Source organism: Poecilia reticulata, chromosome 13 (assembly GCF_904066995.2).
Source record: "Poecilia reticulata chromosome 13, P_reticulata-male-v2, whole genome shotgun sequence".
Classification (NCBI taxonomy): domain Eukaryota; kingdom Metazoa; phylum Chordata; class Actinopteri; order Cyprinodontiformes; family Poeciliidae; genus Poecilia; species Poecilia reticulata.
Genome location: NC_088842.1, coordinates 33,612,930 through 33,631,073, shown reverse-complemented (window position 1 = coordinate 33,631,073; position 18,144 = coordinate 33,612,930). Strand labels below are relative to the sequence as shown.

At 50.3% G+C, this 18,144-nt stretch overlaps 1 protein-coding gene and 1 long non-coding RNA gene across 4 annotated transcripts; one reads left to right on the top strand and one right to left on the bottom strand.

Moving 5' to 3' along the window:
* The first annotated feature begins 13 nt into the window (after positions 1-13).
* On the top strand, positions 14-17,950 carry supt5h (SPT5 homolog, DSIF elongation factor subunit). Of its 3 annotated transcripts, none has more exons than XM_008402019.2 (29): positions 14-32; positions 611-709; positions 1,358-1,517; positions 1,601-1,666; positions 4,333-4,344; positions 4,425-4,494; positions 5,157-5,225; positions 6,010-6,075; positions 6,150-6,180; positions 6,401-6,469; positions 6,564-6,815; positions 7,747-7,836; positions 7,925-7,995; positions 8,057-8,162; positions 8,248-8,338; positions 8,537-8,673; positions 8,756-8,911; positions 10,084-10,377; positions 10,452-10,577; positions 10,804-10,888; positions 11,307-11,420; positions 11,500-11,602; positions 13,413-13,540; positions 14,077-14,182; positions 14,265-14,423; positions 14,488-14,656; positions 14,737-14,934; positions 17,295-17,390; positions 17,493-17,950. In XM_008402019.2, the coding sequence occupies exons 2-29, from the start codon at positions 623-625 to the stop codon at positions 17,631-17,633; spliced, it is 3,252 nt and encodes a 1,083-aa protein (XP_008400241.2). In that variant the 5' UTR covers positions 14-32; positions 611-622; the 3' UTR covers positions 17,634-17,950. The 3 variants fall into 3 exon arrangements, with proteins under 3 accessions (XP_008400241.2, XP_081470270.1, XP_081470271.1); XM_081614144.1 differs by lacking the exon at positions 14-32 and adding an exon at positions 276-428; XM_081614145.1 differs by lacking the exon at positions 14-32 and adding an exon at positions 279-428 and having other exon boundaries at positions 553-709.
* Positions 7,008-7,587, bottom strand: LOC145554458 (uncharacterized). Its single transcript, XR_014090414.1, has 3 exons — positions 7,518-7,587; positions 7,386-7,481; positions 7,008-7,080 (listed from the first exon to the last, which is right to left on the bottom strand). It is a non-coding gene; the product is annotated as an uncharacterized LOC145554458 (long non-coding RNA).
* Positions 17,951-18,144: the final 194 nt, after the last annotated feature.

Here is an 18,144-nt window from a genome sequence, read left to right as displayed (position 1 = left end):
ATATGTGTGGAGAGAGTGACCACTCTGATAGAGTAATGCTTTTCTTGGGTTTCCTAGCAGTTTTTCTTATGGCATTTACTGTCGACCAGAACTTTTATATTTTAATATTAATAAAATATATATTAATAAAATATATTCTTATGTGGCTTTACCGGGGGCTTCGTAACCTCAAGTCGAAGACCCCTGAAATAAATTGATGGTTTAAAACTTTTTCTTAATCGTTTCTCTTGTACATATAAAAAAACCGCGGAGTGAGACCTCTGTATTTGTTTAACTATCATCAATCCAAAACCCGCGAGAGTTGTGGCAGCTTTCTGAAGTCTCGCGGCTCTCACGTAAAACCTCACTCGTCAAGAGATTAAAATCCACGATAGTTTAAGTTATTCGTTTTTTAGCGGAATAAACCCGGAAGCAGAGGATAGAAACAGGTGAGAAGAAGAGTTGAAGGCGGGAAAATGGAGGCTAGCTTTTCACAGGAGGCTTGTTTTTGTCCTGCTATCTACATTAGCATGCTTTGTTAGCTTAGCTCAGCTCGAGTCTTGTGTTTTTCAGCGGGAGTTCGGCTCGGTTCGGATGTTTAATGGTGCTTTCTGTCCTGTAACCGGTTCAGAGGTGCAACAGGATGTCCGACAGCGAGGACAGCGACTTTTCTGACAACCAGAGCGAGCGGAGCAGCGACGGGGAGGCCGAGGAGGTGGATGAGAATGAGGTGAGCTGGACGGAGAGAGGTGGTGTTCTCACCGATTCACCCCAAATCCCGTCAAATGTTCCCCGCTTTAAACGCGTCCCGGACGGCAGGTAGCTGTAGACGCTTCCTGTGCGGACACTGGCTGACCAGAGGAGCAGGACACAGTAATACGACATGTTTATGCTGCCATAACATCTGGATTAATATTCCACAGACAAACAGAAATACACACTGTGGCGTTTTAACGACTAAAATCACATTTAATACAATAATTGCAAACATTTTTCCAAATCCAATTTAAAAATATTAAAAATTGTTAAACGTCTGTGTGGAAAAGTGCTTCAAGTGACAATTTATATTTAATTTATAAGTAATAATTACTACCTGCTTATTGTTGTACTTGAACCAATGTCAGTTTTATCTGTAGGCAACTTTTTTAAGTCATAAAGTTATTTTCAGAAGTCTTCAAAATTAATTAGTAGCTCAGTGTTGAATAAAGTAACAGAAAAGAGAGCTACGTTTTAAATAAGGCAGCTTTGTTATTATTGTTTTGTCTTAATTTTCCCTGCGGTTTATAAATAAAGTTTATTTCCTGTTTCGGCTCCTCTGATGGTGTTAAAGTTTGTTTTGTCTGAGTTCTTCACGTTGAGCTCACTGAGTTTCCTGCAGGAGGAGACAGCCAGCCCTGTCGGCAGCGATAAAGTAGCTGATGAGGAGGGGGAGGACCTGGATGATGATGAGGAGGAGTATGATGAAGAGGAGGACGAGGAAGACGACGACCGGCCGAGGAAGAAGCCGAAACACGGAGGGTTCATCCTGGACGAAGCCGGTGCGAGGAGGCGGCTCTTCTTCCTCAGCTGTTCTGTTGGGCGGAGCTTTAACACACACCTGTTCCTCCCTGTGTCTGTGCAGATGTGGACGATGAAGATGAGGATGAGGATCGGTGGTCGGAAGGAGGAGAGGACATTCTGGAGAAGGGTGAGACAAAAAACACAATGAAGGCTGGAAACCACACAAGCTGAGGCTGCTCTCTCCCCCTCAGACAAGCCGATGATTAAATCTGCGTTAAGTGAACTCGTCTTGGTTTTAAACCCGTTTGTTATGTAAATAATCCAGCTGTGGTTCATATGGAGCAGAACTGTAATGTTTTGGTCTTAGTTCAGCGCCTCGTCCCCTTTTCTGGTCTGAGCTGCCTCTGAGAAATACTCACTTTGCTGCTGTCTCTTTAAATGAGGGGCATTAAGCCCCGCCCCCTGCAGGTCGCACAGCGTTCCTCTCTACACCTTTAGGACATTTTTGCAGTTTGATAGCAGAGATTTTATTGTCCAGCTGGGCAGAAATTGGTTAAAAGACTTGACTGGTGACAGAGTCGTCCGTCCAGCCTGACATGTTGGACAAAGCCTCGACGTAGCTTTGTTAGCTAGTGCTAGCAACAACACCACCACTGAATGAATATGGATCATTTATTCTTCAAGACCAAACTGTTCCTGTAATAACTCAAAACATGGTTCCCCAGGCGCTAACTGCTAGCATACAATGCTAACATTAGCAGAAGGCATCATGCTACTGCTAGCAAAACAGCAGCCAGGACTTCATATCAACACATAATGAATACGTGTGTTGTCATTTTAGCGTTAGCATGTAGCTTCGCGCTTTGCTGTGTCTGACGTTTATACACACAGCAGGAAATGACCCTTCAAAATAAAATGTAACCAGATCCTTTGAAGATGTCTTGATGCTGGAGACGGTGGAATGAAACGACCCAGCGCTGTAACTGATCCAGTCAAGGTGGTACGTAGTGTGAAGTACCCAAACCTAACGGGGAGTAGAGGAAACATACATGACAGAAACATACAATCCACCAGAATATGAAGACATCCAAAATAAAATAAACTTCTCTGCTCTGCTGGAGACTCGGAGTGCTAAACAAAACGTATCCAAGGCTAAAAAATGCATTTTATATAGAAAGTTTCCTTTAATGGAGCAACCTGGGGGTCTTAAGTTTACAGCAATGTGGCTCTGTGTGTGTGTGTGTGTGTGTGTGTGTGTCTCTCTGTGTTTCCTGACCTCTAACTGACCTCTCTCTGTCCTGCGGCGGCCATTGCTGTCTCCAGCCAACGGTAAACTGTTGCTCTTGTTGTCACTGACTCCCATTAGAAGTGAATGGATCATTACAGTCATCCATTTATTAACCCTCTCCCCCCCTCTCCCCCCCCCCCCCCATCACCTCATCCCAGCACAGCTGCGCCTGTCAGTCCGCACTCGGGGGAAAATCAGGCTGCACCTGTGTGAGAGCAGCTCTTCTTCTGTGGTTTTTAGCCTTGGAGGACCAGCTGCTTCTCCTTCAGACTAACTCGTCCATCGGACCTGGACACATTTTAACCGTTTCTGGCAATAAGTTGCTGCTGTTTGACTTTAATGAGCAACTTACAGCAATCAGCCACAACATTATGACCATCAGTCGGGTTCTGATCAAAGCGATTATTGATCGTCATGAACATCCACCAGAGAAAATAGGAACATGACACACGCCGCACTTTTCAGCTGGTTGTTTGTGCTTCATACACTTTATGATTTCTTATTACTCTCCTTCCATTTAAAATGTTTTGGTAGAAATAAATTGATCCAGTATTAATATCTACATCAGTCCTGATATTGGACAAAATCTAGATCAGGTATCATAGACTGATCTATGAGAGCAGATCTATTCAGTCTGGCTCTACGCCTAGTGCTCTGAGTGACACCGTGCTTTATTTATTTCTGTCCGTTTCTTTATCACATGTTTAATATTTTGTTCTCCTGCCTGAACAGATTAAAGTTATTTTCTAATGTTATGGCCCGGAGTAGAGTTATTAATCACATTAATAACTCAGTTATTAATCACATTAATCAGTTATTAATCACATTAATAACTGATTTACAGTTATTAACTGTTATTAACAGTTATTAATCACATTAATAACTGATTTACAGTTATTAACTGTTATTATCAGTTATTAATCACATTAATAACTGATTTACAGTTATTAACTGTTATTAACAGTTATTAATCACATTAATAACTCAGTTATTAATCACATTAATAACTCAGTTATTGATCACATTAATCAGTTATTAATCACATTAATAACTCAGTTCATTTATGTCTGTGTTTAAACACAAATGTTTGTTCTCCTGGGTCAGATCGGGATAAGCCGATACTAAACCTCAGTTATCGGTTATCGGTAGTGAAAGGAGGATCGGTGCGTCCTGGTTGTACGGTGGCTGGTTGGGGTCACGCTGCTCCTAATGCTGTGGCTGAGAGAAGCTGATCTCTCCAGATTTCTCGCTGCTGTAACTTCTGCAGCTCCTCGTCTCGTCCTGCTGCGGTTCAGAGCAGCAGGTGGAACCGGGTCCAGTGGAGCCTGCAGCTCCTCTGCCTGCCGGTTCCTTTACAGTCGGCTGGACCTCCATGCCGGTTCTCCAGGCGTCCTGGTCCTGCAGCCTGAGGTTCTGAGGCTCAGCTTCATAAACTCATTATTAATGGCGTTTCCTGTCATCGTGCTTCTCGTGTCGTGCTTCCTGCCTCCATCACTGCTCCTGCTGACCACTTCCTGTTTGCTGACTCATCTCTGTTCTTCCTCCTCCTGGCGGCTCCTGAGCAGAAGAGGCTGAAGGTCAGTTTCTCTCATCTCAGACATTATTGACTCCATGTTTTCTAACAAACAAGCAGTGAAACGACCTCCTTTCCCACCAGCTTCCAACCTGGACCACGTGGTTCTGGATGAAGACCACTCTGGATCCAGGCGGCTGCAGAACCTCTGGAGGTAGAACCTGTGAACAGCGTCGATGAAATGAACTTCAATAAGTTCAGAAACGGATCATTTCATTTGTTCAGGGGAAAAGGAATCAGCTCTGTCATTAAATCATGAATTAACTGTAATTAAACTACATTAAAAAGCCAAATTTAAATAAAAACCGTTCTGATTGGGTTAAAAAGCAGCAAATCATCTAGAAAAACCCAAAGCCAGCAGAAAAACCACGTCGGTGTGGAAGGCAGTTACTGCAAGCTGCTGGTGGTTGTTGAGTTTAGCAGTGAAACCTTTTCCCAGAAAGACTGTTCTCTGTTTGTGCAGCGTTTCCTTTCCCTGCAGGAGGGCAGCGTGTGAACCTGCATGATGTCTGCAGCGTGTGAACCTGCGTGATGTCAGCAGCGTGTGAACCTGTGTGATGTCAGCAGCGTGTGAACCTGTGTGATGTCAGCAGCGTGTGAACCTGTGTGATGTCAGCAGCGTGTGAACCTGTGTGATGTCAGCAGCGTGTGAACCTGTGTGATGTCAGCAGCGTGTGAACCTGTGTGATGTCAGCAGCGTGTGAACCTGCGTGATGTCTGCAGCGTGTGAACCTGCGTGATGTCTGCAGCGTGTGAACCTGTGTGATGTCTGACCTTCTGCCACTGCTTCCCTCAGACTCGCTGTTTGTGTTTCAGGGACTCCAGGGAGGAGGCGCTGGGCGAATACTACATGAGGAAATACGCCAAGTCCTCTGTGGGAGAGCAGTGAGTACCGGACTCCTTCACCTGGTTCGAATCCAGCTTCTTTTCCCAGTTTGAGTCTGGAAACTTGTGCAGGTTCTTCAGGTTTCTGACTGCAGCTTCCCACACTGACAGAACCGGGACAGAATGGGTCTGATAACAGGGTCACATCATGTGACAATACAGACGTAATGATAGGAGATTCATTTCAGAAAACAAACCGATACAAGAATAAAGTCATAAAGATGCAACACTAATTCTGTAGTACCAGACTGACACTATGAATGCGTAGTAATGTGGTAAAACTGTAATAAACTCGTAATGATGCGAAAATTCAAGAATGAAGTTGTGAAGTTCGAGAAAATCAAAAATGATTTGTCAATACGAGACTGAAGAAAGGAGGATAACGCAGTGAAGTCATGAATAAATCTCCAGCTGCCATGTTTTCCTCCTTCCCTAACGATCTGCTCACACCTCGTTAGTCTGGTGACTCTGCTCGTTTGCAGCCGTAAAGGTTTTCTCTAAAATAAGCGGCTTAAATTTTCACCCTGCCTGGTTTCACAGGAGGAAACCAGCAGCAGATTCATTCCTGAGGCCACAGGCGTGTTCACCGGTCACCATGGAAACGCCAATTTAATTTCCTCTCTACGGCTGAAAAGCTGCTCTCCAAACAAACTGTAAAAAAAAAGCAGTTCTCAGAGCAGGAATCTTAGTCGTCCAGAGAAAGTTAGTTTAAAGGAAGAACTCGGTTTTAATCACATGGTAGAACAACAAGAAACGGCCATGTTTGTCTTCTTCTGTGGTTTAGTTACGCCGGAGGTCCAGAGGAGCTATCTGATGACATCACCCAGCAGCAGCTACTTCCTGGAGTCAAGTATGTAAACACTCATTCGACCAATCGGCATCAAGACCCTCGATGATGTCATTTCCCCTTGTTTTATATTACAGGGACCCAAACCTGTGGACCGTGAAATGTAAGGTGCGGAAACATACACACACACACACACACCCGCACACACACCAGCACACACACACACCCGCACACACACACCCGCACACACACACACAAACACCCGCACACACACGCACACACCAGCACACACACACCAGCACACGCACACACCCGCACACACACACACCCGCACATACACACCCGCACACACTCTCTCTCTCTGATCGTCCGTGCTTCCTGTGTGCAGATCGGCGAGGAGAGGGCGACCGCCATCGCTCTGATGAGGAAGTTCATCGCCTACCAGTTCACTGACACGGTAAGACGTCACCTGACCTCAGGCTGAGCTCTGATTGGTGGAGCGGGTACACGGCGACCGATGGCTGACTGCTCCTCGCGCCGCCTGCCTGCAGCCTCTCCAGATCAAGTCGGTGGTGGCGCCCGACCACGTCAAAGGCTACATCTACGTGGAGTCGTACAAGCAGACGCACGTGAAGGCCGCCATCGAGGGCATCGGCAACCTGCGCATGGGCCTGTGGAACCAGCAGATGGTTCCCATCAAGGAGATGACCGACGTCCTGAAGGTCGTCAAGGAGGTCACCAACCTGAAGCCCAAGAGCTGGGTCCGGCTCAAGAGAGGCCTGTACAAGGACGACATCGCCCAGGTAACCACATCGCCCGGGTAACCACATCGCCCAGGTAACCACATCGCCCAGGTAACCACATCGCCCAGGTAACGACCCATGTGGTAGAACTGCCTGGAGCTCTGGCAGCTAAACGCTTCCTTCTTCCCTCTGGTTTCCAGACGTAGAGCCGACATCTGCAGCTCTAAGGTCACTGACCTTTAGGCAGTAGTGAAGGCCTCTGACCTCTAGGCGGTAGTGAAGGGGTCGGCAATCCTCTGACCTTTAGGCGGCAGTGACCTCTGACCTTTAGGCGGCAGTGACCTCTGACCTTTAGGCGGTAGTGACCTTTGACCTTTAGGCGGTAGTGACCTCTGACCTTTAGGCGGTAGTGACCTCTGACCTTTAGGTGGTAGTGACCTCTGACCTTTAGGCGGTAGTGACCTTTAGGCGGTAGTGACCTTTGACCTTTAGGCGGCAGTGACCTCTGACCTTTAGGCGGTAGTGACCTTTGACCTTTAGGTGGCAGTGACCTCTGACCTTTAGGCGGTAGTGACCTCTGACCTTTAGGCTGTAGTGACCTTTGACCTTTAGGCGGTAGTGACCTTTGACCTTTAGGCGGTAGTGAAGGTGTCGGCGACCTCTGACCTTTAGGCGGTAGTGAAGGTGTCGGCGACCTCTGACCTTTAGGCGGTAGTGACCTCTGACCTTTAGGCGGCAGTGAAGGTGTCGGCGACCTCTGACCTTTAGGCGGTAGTGAAGGTGTCGGCGACCTCTGACCTTTAGGCGGTAGTGACCTCTGACCTTTAGGTGGCAGTGAAGGTGTCGGCGACCTCTGACCTTTAGGCGGTAGAGACCTTTGACCTTTAGGCGGTAGTGACCTCTGACCTTTAGGCGGTGGTGAAGGTGTCGGGGAGGAAGCTGTGTTGGGCGCCAGGTGTGGTTGTCGTCATGGTGACCTGTGTGTCTCCAGGTGGACTACGTGGAGCCCAGTCAGAACACCATCTCCCTGAAGATGATTCCCCGCATCGACCTGGACCGGATCAAGGCCAAGATGAGTCTGGTGGGTTCTGGTTCTGGTTCTGGTTCTGGTTCTGGTCGGTCTCCTCCTGTGGAGCTGCGTTCTGACTCAGACCTGTGCCGGTTTGTAGAAGGACTGGTTCGCCAAGAGGAAGAAGTTCAAGAGGCCCGCGCAGCGCCTGTTTGATGCCGAGAAGATCAGGTACGCTCCTGGTTCTGGTTCTGGTGAGCGGGTCCAGTCTGAATGGAGAACTCTGCCGCAGGTCTCTGGGTGGGGAGGTCAGCCATGACGGAGACTTCATGATCTTTGAGGGGAACCGCTACAGCCGCAAAGGCTTCCTGTTCAAAAGCTTCGCCATGTCCGCCGTGGTGAGTCCACACCGTCTGGTTCTGGTTCTGGTTCCGGTACCGGTACCGGCCCGTACAACAGCAGGTTCTGCTGTGTTTGTATCAGATCACAGACGGAGTGAAGCCCACGCTGTCGGAGCTGGAGAAGTTTGAAGACCAGCCAGAGGGGATCGACCTGGAAGTGGTCACGGAGTCGGGTATGACATCATCACTCTCTGATTGGACGAACCGCTGGAAACGGCTAGTCAGGAATCTAACAGCCCTGCAGTACCTCTGTGGCCCACCAGGGGTCTCTGTCTTTAAGTCCTTACTTCCTACCTGTTGGTAGGCATTTTAATGGTGTGTGTGTGTGTGTGTGTGTGTGTGTGTGTGTGTGTGTGTGTGTGTGTGTGCAGGTAAGGAGCGTGAACACAACCTGCAGGCCGGGGACAACGTGGAGGTGTGTGAGGGAGAGCTGATCAACCTGCAGGGGAAGATCCTGAGCGTGGACGGCAACAAGATCACCATCATGCCCAAACACGAAGACCTGAAGGTGCTTCCTCCTGACCGCCCTGCAGGTAGCCGAGGCTCCGCCTCCTCTCCCTCCGCTCACCCCGTCTCCGTCTCCCGAGCAGGACCCGCTGGAGTTCCCCGCCCACGAGCTCAGGAAGTACTTCCGGATGGGCGACCACGTGAAGGTCATCGCCGGGCGCTACGAGGGCGACACCGGTCTCATCGTCAGAGTGGAGGAGAACTTCGTCATCCTCTTCTCGGACCTCACCATGCACGAGGTGAGACCACACCCATCATGACCCTGACTCCGCCCCCTGTATGCCCTGACTCCGCCCCCTGCACCCTGACTCCGCCCCCTGTTCCTCTGACCCCGCCCCCTGTCTGCACTGACTCCACCTCCTGTATGCCCTGACTCCGCCCCCCATCTGTTTCCTGTCCGTCCTGACTCCGCCCCCCTGCACCCTGACTCCGCCCCCTGATAATCTGACCCCGCCCCCTGTCTGCACTGACTCCACCTCCTGTCTGCCCCGACTCCTCTCTCTCCATCTGCCCCCCTGTCCGTCCTGACTCCGCCCCCTGTCCGTCCTGACTCCGCCCATGTATGTCCTGACTCCGCCCATGTCAGTCCTGACTCCGCCCCCATCTGTTTCCTGTCCGTCCTGACTCCGCCCCCCTGCCCGTCCTGACTCCTCTCTCTCCATCTGCCCCCCTGACCCTCTGACTCCGCCCCCTGTCCGTCCTGACTCCGCCCATGTCAGTCCTGACTCCGCCCCCATCTGTTTCCTGTCCGTCCTGACTCCGCCCATGTATGTCCTGACTCCGCCCATGTCAGTCCTGACTCCGCCCCCATCTGTTTCCTGTCCATCCTGACTCCGCCCATGTCAGTCCTGACTCCGCCCCCATCTGTTTCCTGTCCGTCCTGACTCCGCCCCCCTGCCCGTCCTGACTCCTCTCTCTCCATCTGCCCCCCTGACCCTCTGACTCCGCCCCCTGTCCGTCCTGACTCCGCCCATGTCAGTCCTGACTCCGCCCCCATCTGTTTCCTGTCCGTCCTGACTCCGCCCCCTGTCCGTCCTGACTCCGCCCCTGTCCGTCCTGACTCCGCCCCCATCTGTTTCCTGTCCATCCTGACTCCGCCCATGTCAGTCCTGACTCCGCCCCCATCTGTTTCCTGTCCGTCCTGACTCCGCCCCCCTGTCCGTCCTGACTCCGCCCCCCTGTCCGTCCTGACTCCGCCCCCATCTGTTTCCTGTCCGTCCTGACTCCGCCCCCCTGCCCGTCCTGACTCCTCTCTCTCCATCTGCCCCCCTGACCCTCTGACTCCGCCCCCTGTCCGTCCTGACTCCGCCCCTGACCCTCTGACTCTGCCCCCTGACTCCGCCCCCTGTCCGTCCTGACTCCGCCCCCATCTGTTTCGTGCCTGTCCTGACTCCTCTCTCTCCACCTGCAGCTGAAGGTGCTGCCCAGAGACCTGCAGCTTTGCTCGGAGACGGCGTCGGGCGTGGACGTCGGGGGGCAGCATGAGTGGGGCGAGCTGGTGCAGCTGGACCCGCAGACGGTGGGCGTCATCGTCCGGCTGGAGAGGGAGACATTCCAGGTTCTGAACATGCACGGGAAGGTTCTGACGGTGCGCCACCAGGCGGTGAACCGCAGGAAGGACAACCGCTTCGCCGTGGCGCTGGACTCCGAGCAGAACAACATCCACGTCAAGGACATCGTGAAGGTCATCGACGGGCCGCACTCGGTGAGGAAACCTTCAGGAAGATTGGTTCTGATTGTGGTTCTGGTTCTGATTGTGGTTCTGGTCGGTGGCTCCAGGGTCGTGAAGGGGAGATCCGCCATCTGTTCCGCGGCTTCGCCTTCCTGCACTGCAAGAAGCTGGTGGAGAACGGAGGGATGTTCGTCTGTAAGACCAGACACCTGGTTCTGGCCGGAGGCTCCAAGGTAGGCCGGGTCCGGAACCAGCAGCTGGGCCTCTCATTGGACTGGGAACCAGCAGCTGGGCCTCTCATTGGACTGGGAACCAGCAGCTGGTCTCCACTGGTCGACGTTCGGCTGTCTGAAAGCCTCCAGCTGTTTTTCGTCTCTTTTCTGCTCGTTTACATGCAGCTGCTCTGAATCGCCTCTGAAAGCCTTTCTCTTCTTCTTCTTCTTCTTTTGCTGCATTCAGCCGAGAGACGTCACCAACTTCACGGTGGGGGGCTTCGCCCCGATGAGCCCCCGGATCAGCAGCCCCATGCACCACGGCGGGGGAGGTGGGTGCAGCAAGACGCTGTGGAGGCCACAAGTTTACATACACCCAGTACAAACAAAGATTCTCCGTTATGAAATCAGACCAACCGTCTGGTTTCCGGTCGGCGTTTTGGTAACAGAAATCATTTCAATGAAACCAGAGAAGTTTGGTTCTGATTTAACTTCACAGTGAGGAATAAAAGCTGCTTGTGTCTGTTTACTTGGGTATGTAAACTTGTGGTTGTTTTCAGTGAGTTTGTAAATGTAAACAAGACGGATGTTCTCTGCGTGGGAATATTTAGACTGTTTTCTTCATTATTGTTGAGACGATTTTTCTGATTATCGGTCTGCAGTAAACATGAAACATGGCTTCATCCTCTCTGTCCTCTCTGTCCCCTGTCCTCTCTGTCCCCTCTGTCCTCTCTGTCCCCTGTCCTCCAGGCGCTCAGCAGAGAGGCGGCGGCGGTGGCGGTGGAGGGTTTGGGCGTGGCCGGGGACGCAGAGACAACGAGCTGATTGGTCAGACAGTCCGGATCTCCCAGGGTCCTTACAAAGGTCAGACAGAGGGCGTTGTGGGCCGTCGGGTCCGCTCTGTGTCTCTGTGGTTCTGACGGGTCTGGACTCGGTTCCTCAGGATACATCGGCGTGGTGAAGGACGCGACGGAGTCCACGGCCCGCGTGGAGCTGCACTCCACCTGCCAGACCATCTCTGTGGACCGCCAGAGGCTGACCACCATGTACGTATGCACAGATCGGCTGCCGAGGCTCTGACCCGGTACGGGTCCGGTACGGGTCCGGTGGCTGGACCATTTCCACATGTGGACCGATGAGCTGAACCTGGTGGTAAAACGACTGGAGTTTCATTGTTCAGCTTCCCTGAAAATATTTACAGCACAATTAGAGTCTGAACTTTTTAATGCATAGGATACAACAGGGCAGCGAATATTTTGGTTATTTGGTTATAGTGGATTTGAAGTCACATTTTCAACTATATGTGCTATCTATTGGTGCTAGCTAATACCTGTTAGCTAGCTATATGTGCTATCTGTTGGTGCTAGCTAATTCCTGTTAGCTAGCTATATGTGCTATCTATTGGTGCTAGCTAATACCTGTTAGCTAGCTATATGTGCTATCTATTGGTGCTAGCTAATACCTGTTAGCTAGCTATATGTGCTATCTATTGGTGCTAGCTAATACCTGTTAGCTAGCTATATGTGCTATCTATTGGTGCTAGCTAATACCTGTTAGCTAGCTATATGTGCTATCTGTTGGTGCTAGCTGATTCCTGTTAGTAGCTATATGTGCTATCTGTTGGTGCTAGCTGATTCCTGTTAGTAGCTATATGTGCTATCTGTTGGTGCTAGCTAATACCATTAGCTAGCTATGTGTGCTAGCTAATGGTCCTAGCCAGGTAGATACAGGTATATTATGTAGGATAATGGGGTTTGGGGGTTAGTGTAACATTTAATAGCTGTGGATATTCTTTAAATATTTCCTGAGAAATGCGACTCCGTTGTTCTGCGCTCGTGTCCGTAGCGCTCTGGGTGCAGGACGGTAGCAGATGCTAACTCCGCCCCCCAAAACCACAAAAACACTAAAAACAAGTTATTTCGGTTTAATGGGATGTTTTGTTTCACTGGTGAATTCAGTTCTGCTTTAACATTTATTGTGTTGGTTTTCTGTGATGTAATGTTTCCCGTTTCTGAAGCTACATCAGTTTCATGGATTCATATTAAAATTAAGTGGAAACGGGTTGAAAAGTTCTGGCAGTCATTTAGAACCCGTCCCACCAACAGAACTCCTTGTTCTGGTTCTGGTTTCCCTCTGGAGGTCATTTATCTCCTGTTCTGACCCGGTTCTGAACCCGCGTGGCTCCAGTAATAATTTGGGTTTGGTTGTCTGTGAACCTGAAGCTGTAGAACTTTGGTTCTGCTCGGTTGAGTTGAATGGATGAACGGTGAGGCTCTGATCCAAACCAACATGATTATCCTATTAGTAAAATATTTATTATGGATCCAGTTCCTGCAGCTCAGAGACATTCAGCCTTTATTTATTTTCTGTTCCTCCAGGATTTAATGATTATTTTTAGAATTTTTTCTGAAATATTTGCAGGGAATTTTCCAATAATCCTTCCTCCTTAAACCTCGTCCAAAATCTACATACAGAAGAAAAAATAAAATGAAAACAAGCAGCCAGGTTGGAGATTCATTTAGGTTCTTTAAAAACATGTAGGATGAAGAAATACTGCCACCTGCAGGTGGGAGTTGGCATCACGTTAAAACTGTTGACCATGTTTGCAGAAAGTCTTTGCTGAACTCGGCGCTTTAAGACTTAAAAAAAGCCTCTGATCTGTTTGATGCATGAATGTCTGTGATTTTTGGGATTAATAAAATCCTGTTTTCCTGTTTTCGCTGATTTTCTTAGATTATTTCTGCTGTTCTTACAGTGATATTCCCAGGAATGTGCTTCCTGTCCAGAGCAGCTTGTTGCCGTTTCCTGTGTTTGTGTCGCAGCTGCAGCTCATTTCTCCGTCTTCCCTCCTTCCAGGGGAGCGAAGAGGCACACCGGGTCGACCTCGGCCCACGGCCGCACCCCCATGTTCGGCTCCCAGACCCCCATGTACGGCGCCGGATCCAGGACGCCCATCTACGGCTCGCAAACCCCCATGCACGACGGTGAGACGGCGGCAGAAACCCAGGGGCTGCTGGGGTCAGAGTTCATTCTGCTGTCCCAGAAACGCCAGTTCTGGTTCCGGTTCTGGTTCTGGAGCTGCGTCACAGAGGGAATATTTGATTGTAAACACGGCAGACTGCAGAGAAAGAGTCGCCGGTTGCCATGGTTACCCACATTTAGCTGTTTCTGCTTTAGCCAGCATGTTAAAAAATGAGCGACTGAGAAACGTCCTCATGACCCGGAAGCGCTGATGAAGGGGAACCGGCCCGGCCCTCTAAATGAGACGGGTCCGTGCTGAGGACGGCGCAGGGGGAACCGGCCGGCCCGATAATTCAGTCACAATCGTTTCCATTCGCATGATTTCCTCTTTGCTAAAAACTGGATGACGAAGTTTTCGGTTCTGGTCTCGGCTAGCAGATAATTTAAAATGTCTTCCAGTGTTAAATGATGATGAGAATTTAAATTTGATATTTGAGAAGAATCGTTTAGCCTGGTTCTGACCCGGTTCTGACCCGTCTCCCGGTTCTGTTTCCTACAGGAAGCCGGACGCCTCACTACGGCTCTCAGACCCCGCTGCATGATGGGAGCAGGACTCCTGGTCAGAGCGGCGCCTGGGACCCCAGCAACCCCAACACACCTTCCAGGTAACCCCGACCCGGACCAGCAGAGCCAGAACCAGAACCGCTCCGTCTTCATCCACCCTCCGTGTTTTTCTCCCACCTGCAGGAACGACGAAGAATACGACTTCGGCTTCGACGACGAGCCGTCGCCGTCGCCGCAGGGCTACGGCGGGACCCCCAACCCCCAGACGCCGGGCTACCCAGAGGTCCCCTCCCCTCAGGTTAACCCCCAGTACAACCCGCAGACCCCGGGAACGCCGGCCATGTGAGTACTCGTCCCGGCCAGCAGGAGGCGCCGCGGCGTCCTGTAACGTCTGCGTTGTGTTCAGGTACAACCCGGAGCAGTACTCGCCGTACGCGGCGCCGTCACCGCAGGGCTCCTACCAGCCCAGCCCCAGTCCCCAGAGCTACCACCAGGTGGCGCCCTCTCCTGTCGGCTTCCAGAACACGCACTCCCCGGCCAGCTACCACCCCACCCCCTCCCCCATGGCCTACCAGGTGGGAACGCGCTCTCAGCCGGGTTCGGGTCCGGCAGAACCCAGCCATAAACGCTCTGTGTTCTCTGCCGCCCCCTACAGGCCAGCCCGAGCCCCAGCCCAGTGGGCTACAGCCCCATGACGCCCGGAGCGCCCTCTCCTGGGGGATACAACCCCCACACTCCCGGATCCAACATCGAGCAAGGCGGCGGCGACTGGGTGACCACCGACATCCTGGTCCGGGTCAAAGACTCCTTCATGGACCTGATGGGACAGGTCGGAGTGATCCGGAGCGTCACGGTGAGCCCGACTGGCCCGACTGGCCCGACTGGAACCAGGAGCCCAAACATCTCATTACAGACTAGATGACAAAAAAGCAATAACCATGGCAGACGGTGAAAAACTCGCTGGCAACGCATGAATGATGCAAACCAAAACACACAAGAGCAAGAGAAACGCTGTCAGAGCGGACGCTGTCACTTTAAGAAAACACGCGGACGCCGTGACTTTAAGAAAACACGCGGACGCCGTGACTTTAAGAAAACACGCGGACGCCGTCACTTTAAGAAAACACGCGGACGCCGTCACTTTAAGAAAACACGCGGACGCCGTGACTTTAAGAAAACACGCGGACGCCGTCACTTTAAGAAAACAGGCGGACGCCGTCACTTTAAGAAAACACGCGGACGCCGTCACTTTAAGAAAACACGCGGACGCCGTCACTTTAAGAAAACAGGCGGACGCCGTCACTTTAAGAAAACAGGCGGACACCGTCACTTTAAGAAAACAGGCGGACGCCGTGACTTTAAGAAAACACGCGGACGCCGTCACTTTAAGAAAACAGGCGGACGCCGTCACTTTAAGAAAACAGGCGGACACCGTCATTTTAAGAAAACAAACAAAAACAGCTTTAAGTACAAAACACTGCAAACTTGTACAGAACCAAAATCCTCCAGACCACCAGGGGGCGTCGACCACTAAACGATGTGGACTGAGGAAAGACGGGAAGTCCAGAGGAAACTGAGAGGAAGAAATCAGTTTGTTGTTCTTCACGTCTTTTACATTATTTATAACACAGCAACATATTTAAGAATGTTACCTGCTGCAGACGCCCCCTAGTGGCCTGGAAGACTTTAGGTTTGCAGAATGAGTTTGCAGCGTTTTGTACTTCCTGTTTTTGTAGTTTGCTGCATTTTTACATTGTGAATGTTTCTTTACTGGATTGACCAGCGTCTATTAGTCGCCATGTGATGCATCGAGTCCAGAAAACCATTTTATCAAATGCAGGACCAGCAGAAATCTGTCTCAGATATTAGTAGCGCATCATTTGTTATCAGATATATTAATAAATTAAATACGCTTTAAAATAAAGCTGATAAAACTGATGTTTGATCCATAAATTGTCCAGGATGCAGATCTATAAACAGTTTGGTTTCTGTTAATTATGTCAAGATGCAAGAAAAGGCCAATTTCTCTTATATTGGTCAGTCGTTTTATTTTGTAGGAGCCGTAGTTTGATGACTGTTATAAATATCTCCATGTTTCACGAACAGAGGGGATTAGTTCAGCAGTGAGCCGCAATAAAGGTGATAAACAGGTGAAGAGCCAAACCGTGTCGGCATCACCCAACACGCGGACCCGTTGCCATGGCAACCGACAGACAACAGCTCACCGAGCAGCTAAAGCAGAGATACGTTCAGTCCTACCAGGGGAATCAACACCAAACTAACATTTCTCACACAAAAACGTAGCAAAAACACCAAAACAGAACATCCTGTTACGTCATGCCGTCAGGCTTGATGTCTATATTGTCATTATTAATAAGTTTTAGCCTGAGCACAGCGGCGGTTGATTAGCTGATTTAAACAGCTGCTCTACTGATGACGTGGTGGCGGGTTGATTAGTGCCAACGGAACCAAAACACGCCGAACTGCGCAGCACATGCTAAGGTTATCAAAGTCAATATAAGGCTAGCAACACGTAGGCTAGCAACAGTTAGGCTAACAACAGTTAGGCTAGCAACAGTTAGGCTAGCAACAGTTAGGCTAGCAACAGTTAGGCTAGCAACAGTTAGGCTAGCAACTGTTAGGCTAGCAACTGTTAGGCTAGCAACAGTTAGCCTAGCATAACTAACCCACTGCTCACTTGTTCAATGTTTTCTCCAAATTAAAACTTTTTCCTCACCTGTTGAATCTGAAGCCCTTGTTATCTAATTCATAGGGTTGAATTAACCGCTAAACATTTCGTCCATTTTTCAGATTCTTTGCGTGATTGTAGTATTTTCCTGACCATCGATATTCCTGACCAATGGACAGCAATGGCACACAATAAATCACATAAAGTCCAGTAATATATATCCATATCAATGCTGCTGCCTCGTTCTCTGTCCTTCTTCCTGCTACTCAGCAGTAGGTGTCAGGTTACATTGTGTTGCATTCAATGTTGTCGGAAAAAAGAGATTCATAATGTCCGACTTCCCATAACTATTTATTGAATTCATAGTCGCCAGCTGGGTGGCAGCAGGGTGGCGAGGCTCTCAGTGGATCCGGCGGGAAAATGGGATTAATGTTTATTTTGGAGTGTGGCCCGTATCAGGCCCCATGTCGGCCCGGTACCGGCCCGGAACCGGCCCGATTGCTGACCAAACCTCGTGTGTGCAGGGCGGGATGTGCTCCGTGTTCATGCAGGACTCTGAGAAGGTGGTGAGCGTCAGCAGCGACCATCTGGAGCCCGTCACCCCGACCAAGAACAACAAGGTGAGTCCACCAGGACCGGACCAGAACCGGACCTGGGCCTCGCTCTTCCTCTGCCGCTACCGTGGTTACGGGCGGCGGAGCTGACTTGGTCCTGTTCTCCAGGTGAAGGTGATCCTGGGGGAGGACCGCGAGGCCACAGGGATCCTGCTGAGCATCGACGGAGACGACGGCATCGTCCGCATGGAGCTGGACGACCAGCTGAAGATTCTCAACCTGCGGTTCCTGGGCCGCCTGGAGCACTGAGGGCCGCCGACCCCGGACGCTCCGCTCTCGTTCTGTTCTGCTTTTAGTGCTTTCATGATCTGTCAGGTCTTTGATTTCTGGATCCCAACCAAACGTGTCGCATCAATAAACTGTGAACTGGTCCGGCTTCCTCTGCTTCCTGATCCAGGATCTCCAGGTTTTCCAGGAGATCCACAGAAGCCGGTCTGCTCCTGTAGTTCCCACCTGGGGAACTTCCCATCAGTGTCCAGGTGTTCCCAGGTCAGAAGGGATTTACATTCATGTGAAAAAGTTAGCACAGGTCAGATATTCAGTTTATTAATAAATATTCACACGTCTGAAGTCTCCGGTTGAATCTCTGGGGAAATGAACTGTTCACTGTTCAGGTTTGGTGTTTTACTCAGAAATCAACCGGATGAAGTTTTCACTTCCCATGACTTGGTTATTAAATGACTCGTTCTGAAGGAAGCGGGTCGGACGGGTTCTGATGGAGAGCAGGGAAAGTATCCAACCCGTTTTAAATAATTAAAAC

What these genes read in the sequence shown, in the direction of transcription:
- supt5h (XM_008402019.2), top strand. Translation starts at nt 623, where the DNA reads ATGTCCGACAGCGAGGACAGCGACTTTTCTGACAACCAGAGCGAGCGG. An exon ending in CGGACCTCACCATGCACGAG is followed by an intron (nt 8,912 to 10,083) that starts GTGAGACCACAC and finishes CTCCACCTGCAG; the next exon opens with CTGAAGGTGCTGCCCAGAGA. An exon ending in CCCCGACCAAGAACAACAAG is followed by an intron (nt 17,391 to 17,492) that starts GTGAGTCCACCA and finishes CCTGTTCTCCAG; the next exon opens with GTGAAGGTGATCCTGGGGGA.